A 23,136-nucleotide genomic window follows, 5' to 3' on the forward strand; every position below is an offset into this window, starting at 1 on the left:
GTAAATACACGCTAGACAGATAAATCCTTGACTATTTCATCCTCCCATGTGAGGAGGGGTAATTATGGTAGTTCTCCCTGCTATGGGCGAAAACAAATTTCCCTCTGCTATTTTCTCCCTGTATTCAAAAATAGCAAAGTGTTGAAGTGGAATTCTTCTGTGGAGAAAAAGTGTAGGTTTTGTTTGTTCGAACACCCCACATATATACTTTAATCCTCTGCAAAATAATTCCTCTACCAGACGACAGAGTGTCTGAATACCAAAAGAAAAGTGTGTGAAATTTTATGAATGAATAATTATAATAGCAGGGGTTGTGCACTGTGGCGGGCTGATGATTTTGTTTTTTCTTCCAAAAGCCCTGTATCCCACAAATTATAATACTGGAACAAGTAGAGTTTTTTGTGTTGAAAGTTTCAGCCAGGGAATGAAAAGCCAACTGGATTCAGGTTCAGCAAGAAGAAAAAAGGATCTTATTGCATCTTGCTAAGTGTGGCATGGACTGATAGTAAAAGGATGCTCCTCCTCTGACCTGAAAGTGTATTTTTATATACAGTGCATACATTTTGCCATTTTTTATACAAAGGGGAAAAATAATAATCCCCCTTAGACAGGTGATGGAATACTGAGGTCTAGATTTAAGAAAAGTTACCTTTGGTGGAGCATTTGGTTCCATCTCAAATTTCTCAGGAAATGTTCGTCTAAGAGCCAAGTGCCTGGCATGCATATAATACTGCAAGAAGAGAGGGATGGGGGATCCAAAATGTAAATAGTCAGAAGGCAAAGACTTTGTAACAAGAGTCAATACAGAAAATAGCCGTTTTCTATGCTCTGAAAAGATCATATTTACACTTTACAAGTCTTTATGAGCCACCAAATAGTCACATTAGTCACATCTGTCATTAGTCACATCTGATGGCTTCCAGATGATGTGGCCCACCCAACCACATTTTTGCAATAGCAGCCAGGGGGGAAAACGTATTTAAGAGCTGTCCACACAGATTGACTCAGCCTTCTATCCTTTTGTAGGTTGGTAAAATGAGTACCCAGCTTGTTGGGGACAATTGGCGGACACATTGTAAACAACTTCAAAAAGTGCTTAACACCATAATGCCATATAGAAATGTTAGTGCTATTACTATTACTAAAAAGCCTCTGTTCCTTCTGGCCTCATGCTATCCATTTTGGATGACACAGGTCAAAACTGCAAGTCCAGGCAGAACAGTCACAGATCTGGTAAATCCTGTCCAATCCAATCCAGGGGTAAATAGCTTTTAAGACAGGTCAATGTGACCCTTGGTTTGTTGTGGAGTTTTCCTGGAAACTCTGCAGCAAAGCCTGGCTGTTTAAATGGCTCCCATGTGCGCCTTACCTTTCCGTGCCATCACTCTTCCTGGGACACCCCCTGTTGCTGTGTCTGATGCAGAAATGGAGTGCCTGGCCAAATGGGTACACCTGGACATATGGAAGATGGGGCTTCTCCGTAAGAGTGATGGTGCAGAAAGCTACAGAGTGCGCATTGGTAGTGGGTCCCAAGGCCAGAGCAAGCCCTGAGAATCAAGCTGGGTGAGCACCTGGGCCAGAATAGCATAGGCTCAGCCTGTGCTTTCCTTGTCCATCTGCTCAGGGCCTTGCAGTAAAAGCCTATAGCCTGAGAGTAAGTCCCACTGAACTCCATGGGACCTCTTCTGAGTAGGTATGCAGTATTAATGGAACACTCTTAAATCTCTTCAAGCACTCTTGCAAGGATTCCAAATCAGAAAAGAAAACCAGGGTTCTGGATTGCTTTATTTATACATTTATTGCAAGAGCTTGCTGTAGACAAAGTACAGTATAAACTTCCAAGTTTTATAGGAATGTAAGCAGTTATACAGTTAAATAGGAATGGGCTAGTCACATTTGGAATGGCCTTCCACAGAACCTGCCATGAAGGTAGTAGTGGCCTTTAGCTTTTGCTTGTCCCCAGCAGCTGATATTCAGAGAAACTGCTCTGATATGTGAAGGGTCCACTTAGGAAGCATGGATAATAGTTTGAATATTCCAACATACCCTGCCTAGATATCTCCAGTCCAACAAGTCTGAGAGCCTCTCTGTTCGGTTCCTCTGGACAATTCTTTGCCGACGTGATTGCTGGCAGAATCCATAGAGGAACTGTGTCAGCTGATTACAAGATTCATCTGGGGAGCGGAATCTCCTGTCCACGATGTAAATACCTGTAGGAGACAAACAAGGTTGGCTGGAAACAAGGAGATGTAGATGCTCTTTTGGCCTTTGAAAGCTTTTGTTGCATCTGTCACTGTATATAATGACCTTTACAACAGTCCTGCTCTCTGAAGTGGAACAATTCATAATTTATTTATTTGGTCAATTGATGGTCTCATCCCCCTCCCCCTCCCTTCCTCCTCTTATTATTTTAATTAAAGCTGAACTTTTAGAGGCTCTAAAGCTTGCATTTTAGCAGACTGATTCATGAAGTTAGCAGAAAAATATTAAGAATATGTAGTTAATATAAAACAACCAGTACCCCAAAAAAAACCCTCCTTCTTTTGCCTGGCCTTCTATTTACCTGGTTGCTTGCTGGATTTTTAGTTCAGGTCTTTTTAAATTTTCTTATAGTGGTTCCCCCCCCCCCCTTTTTAATTATTTTATTTTTTTTGTTAAACCTTCTGACAGACACACACACACAAAGATAAAACATACAGCATAAAACAAACTTACAGACATATGGATTCACATCTTCCTAACACCTACACACCCCTCTTTCTCCTACCCTTTTATTCCCTTTTTTGAAAAATAGAAGAACTGTGAAGTTCTCCCACAAACAAGAAAATTATAGGATGGCCATTTCTTCTCACAATGTCTCAAAAGGTATAAATGGGATGTTTTTGTAGGGCCTGTTGACTCCAACTATCCTTTATGTTACTCTCTAACTTGGGTACAGACTATCTGAAAATCTATGGCCAATATCCCACGTTGAGGAGATGGCACTGAGGGAATTGCATGGCCATAGACATGGTCATTTATTAGTGCTTAAACCAAAGGCCATTCACATACAAAGTGTTAAAATATAATACAACATGTAAGAGCAGTTTTATAAAAGTATTACATAAAAGAAATAGCATAACAATCTTGCATATAAAGAATTTAAAATTCAATTCAGTTAAAACACATGAAGTCTAAATAATAATACTATAATAAAATGAGAGTGTCTCCAAAGCAATAGGAACAATATATCTTTCCCAAATTTCCATTGCTGCCAATGCAAAAGGAAAAACCTTGCAAGTTCCCATGGAGTCAGTATCAGACAGACAATAAAAAATCTTTTCTGAAACAGTAATAAAATCTAAATGAAGCAGAATAGATCCCAGGAATTTGGCTCCAGGTTCAGAATATAATGAACAGGAAAACAAATAAATGAGGCAAATCTTCTATTTCTGGGGCCCCACAAAGTTATATGGTGGTTGTGCAATGCAACCTGAATAGTGATTTCATTCAGCAGAGATAAAGGCTGTTGATGGGGAAAGACATATTTTTGATACTGTTCTTGTTGCAGTTAAGGAGTACTGGTTGTCTGGGAGAAAGCCTAAAGGAAGGAAACACTGAACATTTCTCTTCTTACGAGATTGGATGAGCATTTCAACTTCAGACATTTGACGTGATGCATCCACTTGCAGGAAACCATCAGTGAATGCATTCAATAACTGGTTTTGGTTTAAAAGCCTCACCATAAGCAGCTGGGTCAGCCACATGCTCTTGCATGAAGCAGCCAAATCCAGACAAATTCGTGGTCACGCTGGGAATCCCCATAACAGTGCACTCGGCTGCCAAAAGACAAAGGCAAAAAGGATTTAGGCGATATAATGCTACTTTGCACCATCTCACCAGAAACAGGAGATATCTAAGCCATAGTGATAACGTATGCCCTAACGGCATTTGTTTTAACATGTTAATCCATTCATTTCTTTATATTGCCTGTGCTTAAAATTGTATCCAAAGCAAAAGGTCAAATAAATAATGGCAATAAATACAATGCTTCAAAATTGCTGATAAGACAAAAGCATGGAAAGAGAAAGGCTCATTAAAGCAGACTTTCCCAACTTAATCCCCTTCAGATGATTTGCACGTCAATTCCCATTAATCTGCATCAGCACTGACATTGGTCAGATCAGACATGCTGGGAGTTGCAATACAAACAATTGGGAAGATGTCAAGTTGGGAGAGGCTGGTTTAAAGTTATCTACTGGTTAAACCTACTAACCAGGCCTGTACTTGCTTTCCTTTTGTTTGACAGCTTTCTGGTTGAATAGCTGTTAGAGAATTTCCTAACAGTTAAAAACAAACAAGCAAACAAACAAATAACACAACACACTGGAATATCCCTGTATTGTTCTGGATGGAATCTCTCTTCTTCTCTCATCAAAAGTAGTAACAACACGATATAAATTTCTGTATGTCTATCAAAAGAGGCAATTTTGGTACAAAGGCTAACACTACATATATCTAGTTAACACTACAGTTCTGTATTTGTCTTTTGAAAAGTCTTGCTGAATTTAATTTATCTACAGTGCATCTACTGCAGAAATAATGTATTTGATATCACTTTAAATGATGTAGCTCCATTCTACATAATTCTGGGATTTGTAATTTTACAAGTTCTTTAACAAGTTCTTTGTCAAAGCATGCTGATGCCTCACAAAACTACAAATCCCAAGATTCTGTAGGATGGAGCTACACCAAGTGATGTCAAATTGCATTATTTCTGCAGTGTAGGTGCAATCTGGGTCTTACTTCCAGATAGGGAGTTAAGATATTAAGGGTGTAGTCTGCACAAAACTATATTTTCTTCTCTTGTTATTATGATGCCTGTGTCTTTGTTCCCTTCTGGCAAGCTATTCAGAATCACAGTTGGTCCACATTTGGAACCAGAACATGGGAGTAAATGGTTGGTTGGTCCAACCCAAGAGAAACTAGTACTCACAGCAAAGCTGAGAAAAGTTACTTTTTTATTGTTGGTGGTGAAACTATCATTCTCAGAAATTTTGCAAGCCAAAGTCTGGGGAATCAGTCAGAAGCAAGCAACCTTCCTGAACTGTAGTTCCCATCAATCCTATGCAACATAGCCACTAATGAGAAATGCCAGGAACCGCAGTTCAGCCACATTTGGATGGTATATACTTTGTTTATCTCTGGCCTAAATCCAATTATCAGTCTCAGAGTTGGCTGACTGAATCAATGGAAGTCATGCCAATTTTGACTTCATTTGATGGGTTTATTCTAGTTTGGATTTAGGTCTGCAAAAGTAACGTTTGCAAGCTGTCAAAGTTATATTGCCAGTGATCCTGGAGATTCTATTTGTCTTTCATTTGTAAACAGTCACTGATATACACATCTTTGCTTAATGCCTATAATCTAAAAGTAGACAACCTTGTCTTGTGTTAACACATTTCCTAAGTACAAGTTAGCAGAAATCAGTAACGCAAACACAGACACACAGATACACACAACTGTAATTTACTTACCAGGTGTGTAGCCCCAGGGCTCATAATAAGATGGGAATACCCCAAGATGACAACCCCTGACAAATTCATCGTAATCCATTGGTAACAATGGGCTTGTTGAGGAAAGGAATTCAGGATGCAGTATTATCTGTGAGTTGTTGAAGGAGGAGGTTGGAATTAGAAGAAAATGTACTTTACTTTTCTTTCTTCAAACATATAAAGGAGTGTCACGCAGACTGCCATGCTATCCTCTGTTCCATTAACGATAGGTGAGAAGCATATTTCAGATAAAGATCGGGAAAAATATCCTTTCTTTCCCAGCTGAAACAATGGAACAGACTCCACAAAATGGTGGTGGGCTCTCTTTAACTCAAAGTATTTAAGCAGGGCTTGGACAGCTGTCAAATGTGCTATAGCTGCCACTTATGATGAAGATTATGCACCAAAGAGGGCTTTGAACTAGATGGCCCCTCTTTCAATTCTGGCATTTTATGATCTAATTATTGCGTCACATCTCAATGGCAAAACCCATATCAGGCATTCAGAAGTTCCCAGATGCAGTCACTATTTAAAAGCAGCTCAGGTATGATAAGCATTTCATCCTGACACCAACACTCTGAGGCAGATCAGGCTGAGAGAGTGACTGACCTGAGGTTTACAGTGGACAACGAACATTGAGATGTACATTGTGACCTGGCTCATCCTTGCACACTAAATGGACAGTTCAAAAACCTTTCTCTCAACACAAGATGGCATGGGGATGGGAATCCTCAATGGGCTATCTAGATGCATCAAGACAGCCTTGTTTGAACTACAAGTGACAAAATGTCTTCATAGCTCTAAGTTTCACAGCTCAGTGATGACTAGAATCTAGATCTCCCACATTCAAGTCTAATGCTGTAACCACTGCATTATATTACTATATACACAGGATAAAAGCAGGAGAGCTAGGGTTGCCAGTATAAGATCTGAGATTTCCAGGCCACAATCTGAGACCTAGGAATGGCCCTTGGTGATGCAATGCAGTCTTATTCAATATCTAAGCTTTGCAAACTGTGACAAGCTGCTGCTCTGTTAGTTGAGCTGAGCTGGAGTTCTTCACACATCCGTTTCTTCTTGCTCAGAGCTGAGCCCTTCAAAATTGGAGAATTTGCACCCTCATCTCTTGCTAGGAGATATCCCCTGAAAACTGGAAACTCAGGGCCAAATCTTGAGATCTGGCAACCCTACCAAATCCCCAGAGCAGTCGGACAAAGCGAGGCCTATGAGCTGTATGTGGCCCTTAGGCTCCCCTTTTGTGCCCCCTGAAGCCTCCACCAGTCTCCCAAAGCCCCTCAGCTTCCCAATATATTTTATTTTTTAAAAAAGTCAGTGTCATTTTCAGGCAATGTTTGCCCTCAAATGATGCAAAAACCCACCCATCTGTATAAAACACATAAAAATACCCCCAAATTCACCTCTCATGCAATTGCCCAATCCTGTTTCAGAGCTCTGTTTAGAACATGTTTATCTGTTTCATTTAGTTTTCAAAAAAATAAATAATGCACTCTTCTCCCCAGTGGCATCACTAGCCGAGTGCGGGGAAGCGGCGTGCACCAGGTGACACCCTAAGAAGCAGGGTGACTCTACTGCTCCTCAAACATCTGTATTTTGGCAGAAACAGGCTGTGGCATTTGCCTGTATCTCTTTAAAATACTGAAGAGAGACTATGGATGGGGTGAGGATCAGTGAGAGGAGAAAGGAGAGACCCCAGGTTTTTTAAAAATATATTTTTTTAAAAAAAAATTAAATTTTCTTTTAAAACATCAAGGTTTTACCAAATTTTCACTTTAATCACACGAAACAATGTATATGTAAACACATCTATTCTGTGCATATGATATTGTAATTTAAAAATCATTTAAATTTTGCCAGTTGTTTATGCCACAACTATTACCGTTAGATTCAGTTATATATGGGAATTACAATTTATAATAAATTAGTACAAAAAGCATTACCAAGGATTCTGTATAGATGTAGTATGGGAGGAGGTCAATGGAGGATGACACCATGAGTTACCACACCGGGTGACACCAATCCTAGTGATGCCACTGATTCTCCCCTTATACAAGTTGGCCACACACATTTACTCTTTAAGACAATTTCATTTAAAGAGGAAAAGATATATAAACCCAAGCAGTGAGCTTTTTACTTTAACTCGATCGGTCCGATTGTTGAAAAGGCCAATTCTTCGAATGGTACTAAGGATTGGGTCAGTGGAATCATCAATCATGTTGTGTGTTGTCACTGGTGGGAGACTCTGTCTCTGCAATAGAACAAAAGATTACTTTAGATATACCTTATAATTATAAAAAAAAGAGGCAAACTGATGTTTCAAATGGACTACAATTACAAAAGATGCTTCATTATCCCCCTTTATGGTAAATCTATGCCTGTACAACTTCAGATTGAATGTCACATCACTGAATGCTCCTACATGGTAAATAAAACCCCATACATGGAATACTAGATGCTAGAGCCTTCCCCACAACACTTTAGTTTTCTGTTCACTTGGCCCTCCATGTTTGTGGCTTTGACTTTTCTGGATTTCATTATTCACAGATTTAATGAATATGTTGTCTTTAGAAATTTCTAGGTCCTCCAGTACAACTCTATGGTCAATGTCCACCAGACATTGTTCTGGAGGACCTAGAAATTCCTAGAGACATTTCTCTAGGCATTTATAGGTCCTCCAGTGCAACTCTATGGCCAATGTCTGCCAGAGATTGCCCCGGAAGACTGATTCCTAGAGAGAACATTTCTCAAGGCATTTATTGGTCCTCCAAAGCAATTCTATGGTCAACTTCTGACAGATGTTGACCACAGATTTGTGCTGGAAGACCTAGAGATTCCTAAAAAGCTGTTCTCTCATGTTAAAAAATAGCATTCTTTATTTGTGTTTTTTTATGCACCCCTAACTCCAGAGAGTGTGGAGGGTTCACTGTATTTAAGGTATTGGGGTGGGGGTGGGAAGAAGCATAAAACTATGCAAAATCATCCCTCACACCCATGGTCTGCAATTTTATAGATAATGAGAACTAGGCCTATAAGACCAGACCTTGGAAAGGCTAGCTGCTGGATTCTGGGAGCTCCAGTCTATATAGATAACTTTTCCATGCTCTTTTAAGACCAATTTTGTGCTTTCCGTTAAAAAAAAATCACAAGAAGAATAAGGAATTCTTTTTCTAACCTGGGTGGAATAGATGGCTCTTTTAATGATGGTTAGGTCATCACGATCTATGATCTTGTTCATATCTGGGATTTCTCCTCTATGGACGAAACAAGGCAAATTCTTTAGTAATCAGGGAAGATATTTCCCAAAAATCTTGTTAAGATTGCACACTGAAGCATGAGCATTTTCTGACCTCCATCACTGGGGCAAACATGGTATTCTTATGCATGTCTATATAAAGTAAGCTTCACTCAGGCCTTGTCTGCATGAACCAAAATGCCAATTTTCCCTCTGCCCTGGCAGTGTCCTATTCAGATGACTCATGGCCAAAACCCTAGTTTTGGTACACGTTGTTTACATGCCTTGAAGACAGTCTCATACCAAACCTGGTATTTCCACCCCTGGATACTCTAGATACCTACCTGGAATACTCCCAGGAAAGGCATATTGCCTCAAACGGCAATCCTACATGCACTTATGAAAAATTTTAAAATCAAGGAAGGACTGCACCACAGTGAGGACTCAAGCTACCTCAAACCACTAGGTAACACGCTTTGGTTTCTATTGATGTTTTCCACCCAGTGTCCCACCTAAGTAGTAACCATGCTTCCAGATGTGGCATTAATAAATAGAGGCTGGGTGGCCATCTGTCAAGGATGCTTTGATTTGGATTTTCTGCATGGCAGGGGGTTGGACTGGATGGCTCTTGTGGTCTCTTCCAACTCTATGATTCTGTGAATCTATGAATGCAGCAACTGCCCTGTCTCATTTACACAATTGTTATATGGGTCTCAGATAGTGTCATTTGCAGCCTCCCCATGTTTTCCCACTCCTTCTTCCATCTTTTTTTCCTCCCTTATGCCACCAAATCAGTGAAGGAAAGACTGGATAAATGCACAGTATCTTTATCTTTGAGAGCAAAGTTAATCTGAGTTTGGAAAAGAGGAAAAGAATTAACAGGCCTGGGTCTATGGATACTCCTGTGGATGGGGAGCAAGAATCTGTTAGAGCATTAATATCACAAAACCACATCTTTTGCTCAATCTATGTAAAGCTAATATCACAGGGGTCAGAGGGAGGTGCACAGCCACGTGAATGGAGCTGGTGCCTCCTTCTGCCCTCAAAGGATGTGATTTCTTATAGCAATGGCAGGCAATGCACCAGGCCAGTGGGTGATGCATGTCCCCTTCCCCCCCTTATGCCAGCAAATCAATGAAGGAAAGACTGGATAAATGCACAGTGTATTTAACTTTGAGAGCAAAGTTAATGTGAGCTTGGAAAAGAGGAAAAGAATCAACAATGTTGGGTTTGTGGATTCTTCTAGACAGCTGATGGGAAGCAAGAATCTTAGAGAATTAATGTCACAAACCCCCATCTTTTGCTCCATCTATGTAAATCTAGCATCACAGAAACAACAAAATCTTGCGGCACCTTAAAGATTACCAAGTTTTATTTGGAATACATTTCTGTGGTCTCCAACATCCATGAAAACCTGTTAGTCCTTAAGATGCTACAAGACTCTTGGTTGTCTTTTCTGCAACACAGTCAGTAACACAGCTATCTCAAATTCAAAATTATTATATTTCTCAATACCAGTGACCTAATTCAAACAGAACTGAATCTTGAACTTTTTCAGTATTCAAGTAGGGATCCACATATGTAAAAGTATGTATTATAAGGAAATGGTGTTTGCCTTGGATGTGGCAAGCAATAAAACACATTTATGAAAGACATCAACACAGTGAATGCAGTAAAATATGGGAAACCCCAAATTCTTACCTTAATAGTGCCTCGTACAGTTTTTTGCCAAACTTTTCTTTCACTGAATGTGCAGTGTCCCTAAGAAAGAGCAGAAGAGATCATTACATTTATGTATTCTATGTTATTTATACCCCATGATAATCACACAACATGATAATTAATTAAATTCTTTAAAATTTTAAATGAATGCTGGTAATTCTACCCTCTCTCTACTAAGTATTTTCTGTGGTTGTTATTTTTTTTATTTCTTATTTTTGTATTTATTATTTCAGTGATGGCTGGCATCCTTCAATGATGGTTGGCATATATCCTGTTATGATAAATGTGGAGGGAAGAATTCAAAACTTCCCTAATGCAGCGAAACTTCCACCTTCAATGAGACTCATCTTCCTCCTGCTGGACTCCACTCCCCAGTGGCAAACAAGAAACATAAAACTATGTCCCTAAACCTGGATGCACATCAATAAAGGTATCCTCCAGAACCTCCCAAGGGTTATTCTCAGGTCATTCTTCTCAGGGTGATGTCATTATTTTGCATGCAGTTGTAGGAGAAGAACCAGATGCTTCTTAGCCACCTTTGGCCACTATATGGCTATGTCAGTGGGGGCACAGGTGGAAGTAAGTCTTCCAGGAGGCCTCTTAGGCATCACTGAACTACAAGTCCTTCCAGTTTCTTCCTAACACCAGAAGAAACTGGAAACCCACTCTTACTAAGATTCATGCCCAAAGGAAGACATTTTTACTGACTTGGGGTTGAGGCTCCATTATCTGAAGTATTGGGAAGCAGAAGTGGGTTTGGGTTTTTTTCATATTTTGGAATATTTGCATATACATAATGAGATATCTTGGAGCATGGACCCAAGTCTAAGCATGAAATTAATTTATGCTTTGTATACACGTTATGCAAATGGCCTGAAAGTAATTTTATGAATTTTATACACAATATTTGTAATGGTTTTGTGCTTGAAACAAAGTTTGCTTATACTGAGCTATCAGAGAGCAGAAAGTGTCACTATCTCAGCCACGCATGTGGATAATTTTGGATTTTGGGATATTTCAGATTTTGGAATTCCAGACAAAAGAGACTCAACCTGTATCTTCTCAGTGTCCATCGCTCAATTTGTACATTAGTTAAGTCACTGATGTCTATTTTTTCTTCTTCTTGAAGCAGTAACTAAACATTTTCTTTTGTAGCTTGCTTTGTCTATCTTAAAGCAATGGCAAGTGTTGAAGCATGAAGGAGTTTGGCTTTCCCCTGACCTCTGGTTCTGTGTGTGAGGAGAAAGGAATGATGTATACTTTCCCCATGGATATATGCTGTTTTCTCACTGAAAGAACAAGTGCACATCCATCCACAGACTGTCTACATTTCTCCACATACGGACAATGGGGAGAAATGGTGAAGGAACATTATTCCTTCGTGCTTCAAGCCATTCTGTGCTTTAAGTGAGATTACTTGGTGAAACTTTGGACTGACTCAAAATAAACAGTGATGAGGATCATATTATCAGATAATCTGCTATACATTTTAAAAAGTCTCCCTGGATTTATTAATCTAGCACATCAAAGAGAAAAGTTCAACAAAGCACTTTTACCAATGAGCTACTTCATCACATGCAGGGAACATCTTTATGTGAAAGGGCATTAGAAAAGGGACTCTCCACACGGCTACCATCTAGAATTCCACAAACTCAGTACATTCTCCATAATTTATAGATGAAATCTTCCTTTCACATTACTTGTGGCACATGAACAAAACATGACAATTTGATCCATGGAAAACCTACCAGCCTTTTGGCTCACCATAATCCATCATTAGCCTTTTTTTTTGTGTGTCACTTAATAATAGATCTGACCCACCACCCCCTTCAGATGCTTACCACAGCTGCTTTCGGACTGCCTGGCCTTTCAAAGTTTCCACATTGAAATTGTTAGTACTTGCTGGCATTATGAAGAACACTACTACCGTGACATCACTCCTGTGAACCTGAAATGGGGTAAAAACAAAACCTTTTCTCAATAGGCTGGAGGAAATACCCTCATTTAAAGAAATGTTTCATTTACTTAATGTATTTGTTAATTTTTTTCAAAAATAAATAAATACAGAAATGCTGAAATACAAGAGGCCAATATCACTTTATCTAGAGCAATGTTGTCTACACTGACTGGCAGCTGGATTCCAGGTTTTCAGAGAGCCTTTCCTAGCCCTACGTGGAGACACTGGAGTTGAATTAGGAGGAACTTCCTGACAGTAAGGGCTGTTCGACAGTGGAACAAACTCTCTCGGAGTGTAGTGGAGTCTCCCTCCTTGGAGGTCTTCAAACGGAGGCTGGATGGCCATCTGTCGGGGATGCTTTGATTTGGATTTCCTGCATGGCACAATGGGGTTGGACTGGATGGCCCTTGTGGTCTCTTCCAACTCTATGATTCTATGATTCTTATTATTTGCTCCCCTCCATGATCCAGTCCTTCTAAAGCTGGGTTGAATAAGAATTTCCAGTATTTATTCTTGAACATGCTTACTTTGCCACCATTTTCTGCTCCTTCAGAACATTTGCATCTTTTGCCCTTTTGTATTACTGATCAAAATGTGTATCTTGATTTAAAAAAAAATGCTTCAAGATTTATTCTGAGTGGTGCCTTCAAGTGGATGCCAAGGTTTTCTTGGCAAGATTTATTCAGAGGGGATTTGTTATTGCTTTCCTCTTAGGTTTGCCCAGTGGTTTTTCCATAGGTCAGGAAGGATTCGATCCCTTGTCTGCTGGTCTAACACGCAAATCACTACATCACATTGGTCCTCTCGGTAGGCCTTTGGTCAAATCCATCATAGCTATTTTTACATTCCTATAACTGCCTAAGGGGGCTTCATATGTTCTCTCTTACCCTCAGTAAGAAGTTTAATCTTGATAAGGCCTCTAGAAACATGTCAGCTCCTTTGTTTGAAAATTCATATCTCCCCGCAATGAAAAAAAACAAGGTCCTTTCAAGGTTGAAATCGAGATGACTGAAAAAAAGAAAGAGAGCCAACAAAATGGGTCAAGGGGTTGATCAAACAGTGCAGACAGGAAGTAGGGCTGAGTGAAGGATGCCAACATATAGCTGCAACATGACAAGTTAGACAAAGCTTAGAATTCCTATTCTATACATATCCTGAGTAGCCAACAGACACCAGTTCTTGCATATTTGCCCACAGACAGTGAAATATATATATGCATGGAGGGAATAGGAGGATTCCCCAGGGCATGGAATCCTCATCAAAGATAAGGTGTGACTTCATATATTGCTCACCATTCTCCTGTAACAAAAGTTCTCCTTATAGACTACTTTGTTCCATGCTGTGAGAGAGAATGGAGAGAAGGCTCTTCACACCTTTCCAGGAAGAAGACAATGTGCAAATTTATACATACAGTTCTCTGCTCCAGATGCTGAAAAGGTTGTGTGTGCGCCCCTGCATTACACCAAAGGCCCCTTAATTCATCTGCAAATACAGGTCTGGGAACCATTACTTTATTATGCAAAGCAAGGGAAAGGACACAATTTGCAGAATACAAATGGTAGACTGGTTACCCATTCCTATATTTATAACATTTTCCCTGTAACTCTGCCCCTCAGCCATGTAATTATCATTTCAAGAGGGAAAGAGTGGCTAGAAGAATTGCAGGTTAAAGAAATGCATTTGAATGGTTCAACAGCCTCCCTCACTGCTGTTTCTTTGCATATTCTCCCCCAAACTATATACATATCTTTGAAGGGTAGAAGTAACAAAATGACCAAAAATCACCAAGCTCTGAATCAAAATGCAAGCTGAACTCTCCATGCCTGCACCCATCCAACATTAAATCAAATAAGGACCCACTGCTTGTAGAGACATACCTGCCATTGGACCAGGAGCCACCTGTCCCTCCCTGCCCCACCTTCAATCTCTGCATTTAAAAATAAGATAGTAGTAGCCATATTATAAGTGTCTATTTCTATTCCTTGGTTCCCCAAGCCACTAAACTATGCTCAATTACTTCTGTCCTTATTAGTCCATGAGACACTGGTAGATTCCACCCCTTAGCTCACCCCACACCCTTCTTGGGATCTTGTCCAGATATCACACATTTAAAAAAACCAAACATTAGAAACTAACAGCAAGATTATTCCTCACCCATTATGCAAGGAGGAAATCCTAATGCCATTCATACAGGGTCTGCCACCCAGAAAAACCTTAACTATGTTGAGAAAACCATCCGTTTACCCATAGATCCTACCCGTAGAAATGGCCTCGAACAAACTCTTGGATCTTAGCTTTGCAGGTAGCATGCAAATTCTGAAACTCGTGCATGGCTGAGAATTTCTTAATGTTCAAGCCGTTCGGAGTGATGACATCTAGTAAAAGCAGGGAAAAGGAAGGGAGATGAGTAGATTTTTAAAAGAAGGAAGAAAGTTGTCTTCATTTCTCAATAGGGCAGGTCAAGTAACAGGTAAAATGGTTTCAGCCACTTGCAATGGTATTTCAGACAATCTCATGACACAGACACACAAGAATAGGGTGGAAAAAATCTAATTCTTTTAAGAATCTCAGTGTGAAAATATACAGCCAGCTTTTCTTATCCCTGCATGATAAAGTCTGAGTGAAAAGGGTGGAGCACAACAACAGATGCAGAAAGTGTCATGTTCATTTCCTGAAATTTCTTGATAAGAATGAGGAAAACACTCAACTAAACCCCCCAACTAGAACTGTAACACTGGATTACTTCTGCCTATCACTGTAGACAGTGTGAACTAAATGAATCAATAGTCATATAAGAGAGCTTCCTCTGTTTCTAGCACTGTCTGCTGAAAAAATCCTCTTCTTCATAAAATTTAAAGGTCCAAGGTTTTTGATGGTGATGCTAGTAACTGAAGTCCTGTTGTTGTTCCTGTTGTGTGCCCTCAAGTCATTCTGACTTATGGCAACCATAAGGTAACCATATAACAGGGTTTTCTTGGCAAGATTTTATTCAGAGGGAGATTGCTTTTGCCTTCCTGAGAGGCTAAGGGAGTACAACTTGTCCAAGGTCACCCAGTGGGTTTCCATAGTTGAGAGGGGATTCAAACCTTGGTCTCCAGAGTTGTAGTGCAATGCTCAAATCACTACACCATATTGGCTCTCAGAGCCCTATTCAGGTGTTAAAAATTCTGCATGCAAGGAGAGAGAGCAGGAATAATCACACTGATTTTGCCTCTATGCTAAAACTACTGCTGCTGCTGTTATATGCCATCAAGCCCACTTGGGCTTCTGGTGACCCTATTAATGACACATCTCCAAGAGCCTTGGTCATCAACAGCCCCACTAAGGTCTTCCAAACTTAGGTCTTTTTTGACTGAGTCAATCCACCTCTAATGGGGTCTTTCTCCCTACTGCTTTCAACTTTTCTGAGCATTTTTGTCTTTCCCAATAAGTCATGTCATCTCATGATTTTAGCCTCAGTTTAGCCAGTTAGGCCTCTAATGAGTTCAGGTTTGACTTGATCTTGCACCCATTTTTTTTTGTCTTTTGGGAAGTTCAGGGTATCCATAGAACTCTTCTCCAGCACAATATTTCAAATGAGTTTATTATTTTTGCAGTGTGGATGTGACCAGAATTCCTCAGCCTAGTTAGAGCCAGCCACCAAGAAGGTCATACCAAGTCCAAATCAAGGTGTATGAATTCAGCTATACATACTGTATTTGCTTTCTTGCAGTCCAATATCTTAAATCACAACTGAAGTTCACCACATGATAGTCACCTAGGTGCACTTTCTGAATCTTTTAGTGCAATTTTTTTCACTCTTGTCCATCACAACAACCGGTGCATCTCTCTCTAGTTAGCTGTCATTCAAAGTAAGATTCCACTTTTTCTGTATAACTGATTGTTGTATGGTTCCAATCTAAATTTTTAAACAAGCTGATTCTTTTATGGGGTAGGCAAAGAGGGGCAGGCAAAGATCAACTAAAAAGTTAAATGAAAATTATAGTGAGCACAGGCAAATGGTAGACCTTTTCATCTTACTGAAGGATTAAAGTAAGAAACTTCAGAGAGTGTACAAAGATGATCAAGTTCAGATGTTCAGTCATGCAAACCCATGCATGAATCTGACCACAGACGTGTTACAATTTGGCTATCAAGTGCTACATGGATTCATAGCATAGATTGAATAATGAACAATTTCAGCAACATTACTGTTAATATTGTTGAACTCACAGCTTTAGCCACTTATCTAATGCTTATGAGCTCAAGAGCACAGGAGATCTTCCACAATACCCTAGGGTTCAAAGCAGTGTGAGACTGGGTTGTAGTTATTACATCAATCCAAAATAATTGGCTGAACATCACTGTTGTCTCCTCTTGAAGTAACTCTTTTTCAACATTCAACAATGAGAGTTCAGTAACTCCAGTCCAGAAACACACTGCCTGTCAACCTATAGAAGTCGATCTGGGAGCAGAATTTTGCCTTGTATACTATTTGCAAACTGACTGATTTGATCATACTGCCCTTGAGTAGACTTCAAGATTAATGATCTACTCTGGTAAAGATCATTGACCTTTTTTTGAGCAACAGTCAAATTTCATAACTTTTCAGGCTGGCATGCAGCATCCTTACTATTTGGTCCTCAACAAGACTATTAGCTTTAGTCAGTTGAATTAGGGAGACTGAGGCATTATACATTAGTTTAACCTATAGGTCATATAGAAAGACTTTGGAAAAGTTTGGGTTTTAAGCTGCTTTCAGAAGCCCATAACCAGCATGATTACTGATCATGTGGTCCAAAAATGTTTCTAAGTTCTGATAGTCAACTTAGAAAATGATTTGCCCTGCTCGATCTGCTATTAATAGCTATGATGCTACAGGGTCTCAAGCACAAATTTCCCCCATAGAATCATAAAATGATAGAGTTAGAAGGGACCATAAGGGCCATCAAATCCAATCCCCTGATCCTGAAAGATGCTAATCTTTAATGATCTCCAAAGACTGAGAGTCTACCATCCTCTTAGGAAACCTGTTCCACATCCCCTGCAACTTGACCCTTACTAGGAAACAATGGGAAATTATGTTTTGTATGCAAAGCATCAGCAATGGTCCTGGTCTAGCAACTGTGTCCAAGGGCCTTAGAAAAGTGAACACACACACTAGATCTAAATTCAGGTACAGTGCTATATAATTTCTAGGGGATAGGATCAGTTTTGAAACTTTATTTATTTATTTATTTATTTCGCCCTTTCTCCCAGGATGTGACCCATTCAATGTATCACACAATATACACACACACACACACACACACACACACACACACACATACATATATACCTGTATATGGAAAACTGAATATAAATCACATTGTCTTCCATGTATTTTTTACAATAAAATTACTTATGTATAATCAATATAATTTCACCTTACTGGTTCACCATACTGGTTCATTTGTGTTTTCATAACACTATTAAAAGTAGTCAATTTTATCCATTAATATTCCAGCTAATATAATCTTTGTGGGGATATTCTGACTATTCTATTATTTGATTGAATCCATAAATATTAATCTGAATTTAGTTTATGTTTCCTTGCCAAAGTATTACTACTAATGATATGCAAAATATTATGAATTTTGAACCATCTCTCTAAGCATGGACCATTCAGTTCAAGCTTTCGATTCATAAGGTATTTCAATTCTTGCTGCTACAGAGTGCTAAGAATCATCTGGCAATTTTTCAGGGCTAGCCCTAGCATTAAAAAGGGTGAGGCAACTACCTATGGCAGTAGAAACAGTGTCAAGAAAGGACAGAAAACCTCTTTGTGCTGTATTATTAATTTTATATCCAGGATTTACTTGGGGGAATCTTTTTGTTGTATCAAAATGACTTACATTTGCTTTTCTGCATCAAGCAAAACATGTTGCACTCTTAGATCTTTATGTACCACATTGATTTAAAAATGATGATCTTACCAGCTGCTCTCTTGAGCATGTGTTCTGCTTCTATGGCAGTTATTTGGGAGACTGTAGTAAACACATGGGCGCAATGCACCGATGCCCGCTCCATGCAGTACCGATGGTATATCTGTCTTTCACCTGCTTCTTTATCTATATCAAACTGTTAAATGCAAATGACAGAAAGAAGAAACATTCTTGTATGAGACAGGCTTTCAAACAAGACCCGCACATTTGTGTACATGGATTTGTTATGTGCCTTCAAGTCAACTCCAACTTATGGAAACCCTATCCTGAAGTTTTCTTGGAAAGATTTATTCGGAGGAGGTTTGCCATTGCTCTCCTCTGAGGTTGAGTATGGCTTGCCCAAGATTGTCCAGTTAGTCTCCATGACCAAGTAGGTATTGAAAAACTGGTCTTCTAGAGTTCTAGTCCAGTACTCAAATTACTACACCACACTGTTTCTCTATACACATGTATACACATGTACACACATGCACACACAGTTCCAAACCCTGCTCTGAAATGAAATGTTATAAAAATTAGCTCTCTCTTTTTTAAAAAAATGAAGTTGTGGCTTTTTCCTTGAGCAGTTTTCAGGTTTCATTTTCGTTTTCTTAATTCTTTTCATATTCTTCATTTCCCCCTTGCAAAGGACCTTAGAGATCATCCAATCAAACCATCTGTTCAATACAAAGCAGGACGCAGGTACCATATTCCTGAGAGATGGTCATCCAGTTTCTGCTTGAATAGCTCCAATGATGGACTACACTCTGCTACTGAGGTTATCTTGGGACAGCATTCTATGGAGTACCACAATCAAGAAGGCCCTGTTCTAAGTCATTACTCACTTCTCTTCAGATTGTTGAGTACCTAGAGGTAGGCATCCAGAGATGTTTTGACTATATTGACAAGTCACTTATTCAACCATGTGGCTCACTTATAAACATACCCACCCACTAAACAATACACTATCTCTAATTCAGCAGTGAGAATCATATGGCCATCAAGATGTTGAACTGCAAATCACAGCATTCCTCATCACTGGCTATATTGGCCAGGGCTGCTGGAACTTACAGTTCAATAACATCTAGGATGCTGCATTAGGTCCAGTGCTGCTCTAGCTGAAATGATATCCTGAACTTTCAGCGTGACAGCTTCTGAATAACCTCCAGTGTGGAGAGTAAGTGAATATTTTGAAGGCAGTTACAGCTTTCAAATGAACTTGGCCAAGCCTGTCTGGTTGATGCAGAAAGTTCAAAAGGAGAAGGAAGGTGACAGAGTCTTAAGATTAGCCACAATGTCTGGGAGGATCAGATGGAACTTTCACCAAGAATGGTCGAATACTGGATTAAAAGTTCAAATGGTCACCACAATGTTCCACTTACAAAAGCCAACCTGAGCATTGAGCCATGGCAGTTAAAGCAGTGTCAAACTGGATTATTTCTGCATTGTGGATGAAGCCTTGGTGTCCAAATAACAAGATATGTCATCTCCCAGTTTCCCCCCAAACTGTTATAACCCACAGTAGGAATTAGCTATTCAATAAATATCACACTCTGAAGTGGTGACAAGAGCCAGGAAGCATTACTTTCTATTGACAACAACTTCCACAATCCCCCAGCCATCATGGGCACTTTTAGTTTAAAAAAGCAACTTTTCCAAACTTTGGTGCTGATCACCATCCAGCTTGCTTCAACTAGCTTCTTCACCACTTTCATACCAGAACCAGGCACAATTTGGCCACTCTTAAAAGCTTCAAGGGGAGGGAGAGAAATGCAATCTCCACACACCACACAGATATTCTTTCCAGGAACCAGGAGCTTCTTCTTATGCATCTTGGTATACCTTCATAATCCAATTTATCTAATCTCCAATTATAGACCAGACACTTCCTTCTCCTTTATTATTTACCTTCTCTATGAATTCCGGCTATGTCCCTTTGCCAAGGCTATACATGGTGTCTAGCCTTTGACCCTGCTTTGCATGGGTGCAAGAGAAATCTTATTGTCTCCTGCTTGGCAGGTTCTAATAGCCTTAAGTTGAGTTGAAGGCAAGGTTGATTGGAATTTATCTGATGAGACTGTACAACAGGCTGGACTCTTTGGTTGTTTCACTCTGTTGCTTGCTTACAGATGATGACTATATTAAATGAATGTATATTTCCTCTTTATTTGGGGGGGGAGGTTGGTGGGGAAGGGACTCACATTAGACAAGGCTTGGAATCTGATTGTAGAATAAATGATTTTGAGGTCACTGTATTTTGTTGTACCATTTTTTTTTTAGGATTACCCAGGTCCCTATTTACCAAGGGCCATTTCTAGCTTAACTGAATACAATTAACAAGTGTTGCTATATCAGTAGAATGGCTAAGGAAATTTTGATTTCCAAGTTCCTAGAAGGATAGAACAGAATTCCACAGAGTCGCAAATTTCTGAGAATTGTCTTTAAAAGTTCAGAAGGAATCAGAGTTTGCAAAAGTTATTTCTTTAGACTGCAACTCTCAGAATTGAATATCTGTTAGTTGTGATCCCAAAAATAAGTTTTCCAAGCTTTGGATTTGAATGAAGATTTGGGAACGTCATCTATCTGCAGGGGCAGTTCAAGTGGAAGAGAGACTTACCTCAAATTGGATGAGCAGGAATACCATCTACTCTGATCACAAACAGTCTATAGCCATCAGTATTTGAAAACAGATTCCATTTTCATTACAAGTTGGAATAATATATAAGCTTTCTGCTGAAATGTGAGAAAAATTCTGTAAAGCTAGCAAAGATTAGGCAATGTTGTCACGTGGTCTGTGTGTGGTATGCAAGCTAGAACATTCCTATCAGTGAATGGCACAGCATAACAAATAGTCCCTTCCAGTTGTATGAATCTATACCATAATTCTATGACTATCAATGCTCATTCAACAAACAGTGTGCATGTAACTGACTGAATAATCACTTCCACACATACAAATATGTCATCTTATGTGACAGGGATAAATCAATTGTGCATATCATGCATCAACACCATGGTAATGGACTACAAAGGCATTTAAAAAACACTCAAAGGCTGTGCATTTTGTTCTTTGTCTCTAACCAAAACCTGATTTGTAACAGGTATCATTTCAACAAGGGCTGAAAACCCAGCTGTACCATCTGTAGATGACATGACCACATACATTCTCATATATGCTGAATGTCTGACACAAGGGAAGAAATGTTACCTAGATGAGCACAGAGGATCTACACAAATTAAACCTAGAGAATGATGAAATAGAAATAGTAAAAGAGTATTTGTACCTTGAATCAAACAAGGATCAAAACAGGGACTGTAGTCAAGAAATCAGAAGAAGACTAGGGATGGGAAGGGCAGCTATGAAAGAACTAGAAAAGATCCTAAAGATCTACAACTGAGCATGAAACCTAGAATTGTACAAGACGTTGTACTACTTATTACCATGTACACATGTGAGAACTAGACAGTTCTATTTTATTCTGAAAAGAATAAAATAAATTATTTGGAGATGTGGTGCTGGAGAAGAGTGCTGAGGATACTCTGGACAGCCAAAAAGACAAACAAATGGTACCTGGAACAGATCAAGCCTGAAATTTCTCAGGAAGTCAAGATGAGTAAGTTGAGGCTGTTGTACTTTGGCCATAACATGAGAAGGCACAATTTATATTTTGGCCAAAGTATGTCAGTCACAAGTTACTCAGTACTTACTAAGCACCACTAGGAAAGATGCAGGGATGTAGAAAGAGTGGAAGAACACATTGCTAGATGGATGAACTCTGTTAAAGAGGTAATGGGTATGAATTTACAGGAAGGTTAACAACAAAAACAACAAAAGATGTGCAAAGGCATATTCCGCATGAGTTGGGATTGATTTGAAGGCAGTTAGCAACATCAAAAGATGAGCAAAGGCATATTCTGCTGTCTCAAGGGACTCCCGCTCTTGTTTCAGAGCTTGAAAAAGATAGTCTTTTGGACTACAACTCAGTCATGTTGGACAGAACATCATGGGAGTAATATTCCCAAAAGTAACTTTACAAAGCTCTGGTTGTTACAATATTTGGTTCAGAAAGAAAGAAAGCTGCCCTATACTGCATCAGACCACTGATCCCATCTAGCTCAGTGTTTCTACATTGACTAGCAGTGTTCTCCAGGGACTGAACTTGCAACCTTTTGCATGCAAAGCAAGTGCTCTGCCACTAAGCTATGACCTATCCCCCTTTGCCAGGTAGATGAGTGAGCAAGTCTGACCCAGAAGTATTTGATTAAAGGAGGATCACTTAATTCACTCTCGTCTGTTGGTGGAAGGAGGTTTTTGATGTGGTTGGTGGGTCAGCCTGCAATTCCATACTTTGGCCAGTGCTGCTTGCTGGTGCAATGGCCAAAAATCTCATGTCAGATCACACTAAGACCTGCTGTGGGTTGGAATCCTGACAGTAGCAATTGTCTTATTTGCTTATCCATACTCTATCTATTCCATTCTGTTTCCAGCTGTTGCTTCTGGGAAGCTGACAAAGACAATGAAATAGCCTTCCATTGCTGTTTACCTGCTCAGAGGTCTTACTTAGTTCTTCTGGCTAATAGGTAGTGACAATAGCAAGAGCTAATTTGCCTGTCTCCTTCTTATAGTTGGTTGGTCATTATCACACCATTCACCCTTTGATTTTAACTTTCCTTCTACAAGTTTCTCTTCAATTTAACTATTACAGTGACAGATCTTCATCCTCGGTGGGA

The 23,136-nt window shown here is 39.5% G+C and overlaps 2 protein-coding genes across 2 annotated transcripts in view; both read right to left on the bottom strand.

Annotated features, from left to right (window-relative positions):
* USP6NL (USP6 N-terminal like) overlaps positions 1-23,136 on the bottom strand; it is a 681,049-nt gene that overhangs the window by 494,384 nt on the left and 163,529 nt on the right. The gene's annotated exons all lie outside the window — the stretch shown is intronic.
* The window catches only part of GYS2 (glycogen synthase 2), a 41,540-nt gene that overhangs the window by 313 nt on the left and 18,091 nt on the right, over positions 1-23,136 (bottom strand). The window contains exons 5-15 of the mRNA XM_042469878.1: positions 18,418-18,562; positions 14,721-14,838; positions 13,351-13,471; positions 12,348-12,454; positions 10,486-10,545; positions 8,725-8,803; positions 7,687-7,800; positions 5,517-5,643; positions 3,723-3,818; positions 2,047-2,210; positions 650-730 (exon numbers count right to left, since the gene is read on the bottom strand). Of these exons, the coding sequence (XP_042325812.1) occupies positions 650-730; positions 2,047-2,210; positions 3,723-3,818; positions 5,517-5,643; positions 7,687-7,800; positions 8,725-8,803; positions 10,486-10,545; positions 12,348-12,454; positions 13,351-13,471; positions 14,721-14,838; positions 18,418-18,562 (1,212 nt within the window). The remainder of the gene's footprint in view (positions 1-649; positions 731-2,046; positions 2,211-3,722; positions 3,819-5,516; positions 5,644-7,686; positions 7,801-8,724; positions 8,804-10,485; positions 10,546-12,347; positions 12,455-13,350; positions 13,472-14,720; positions 14,839-18,417; positions 18,563-23,136) is intronic.

Source organism: Sceloporus undulatus, chromosome 5 (assembly GCF_019175285.1).
Source record: "Sceloporus undulatus isolate JIND9_A2432 ecotype Alabama chromosome 5, SceUnd_v1.1, whole genome shotgun sequence".
In the NCBI taxonomy this organism is placed as follows: domain Eukaryota; kingdom Metazoa; phylum Chordata; class Lepidosauria; order Squamata; family Phrynosomatidae; genus Sceloporus; species Sceloporus undulatus.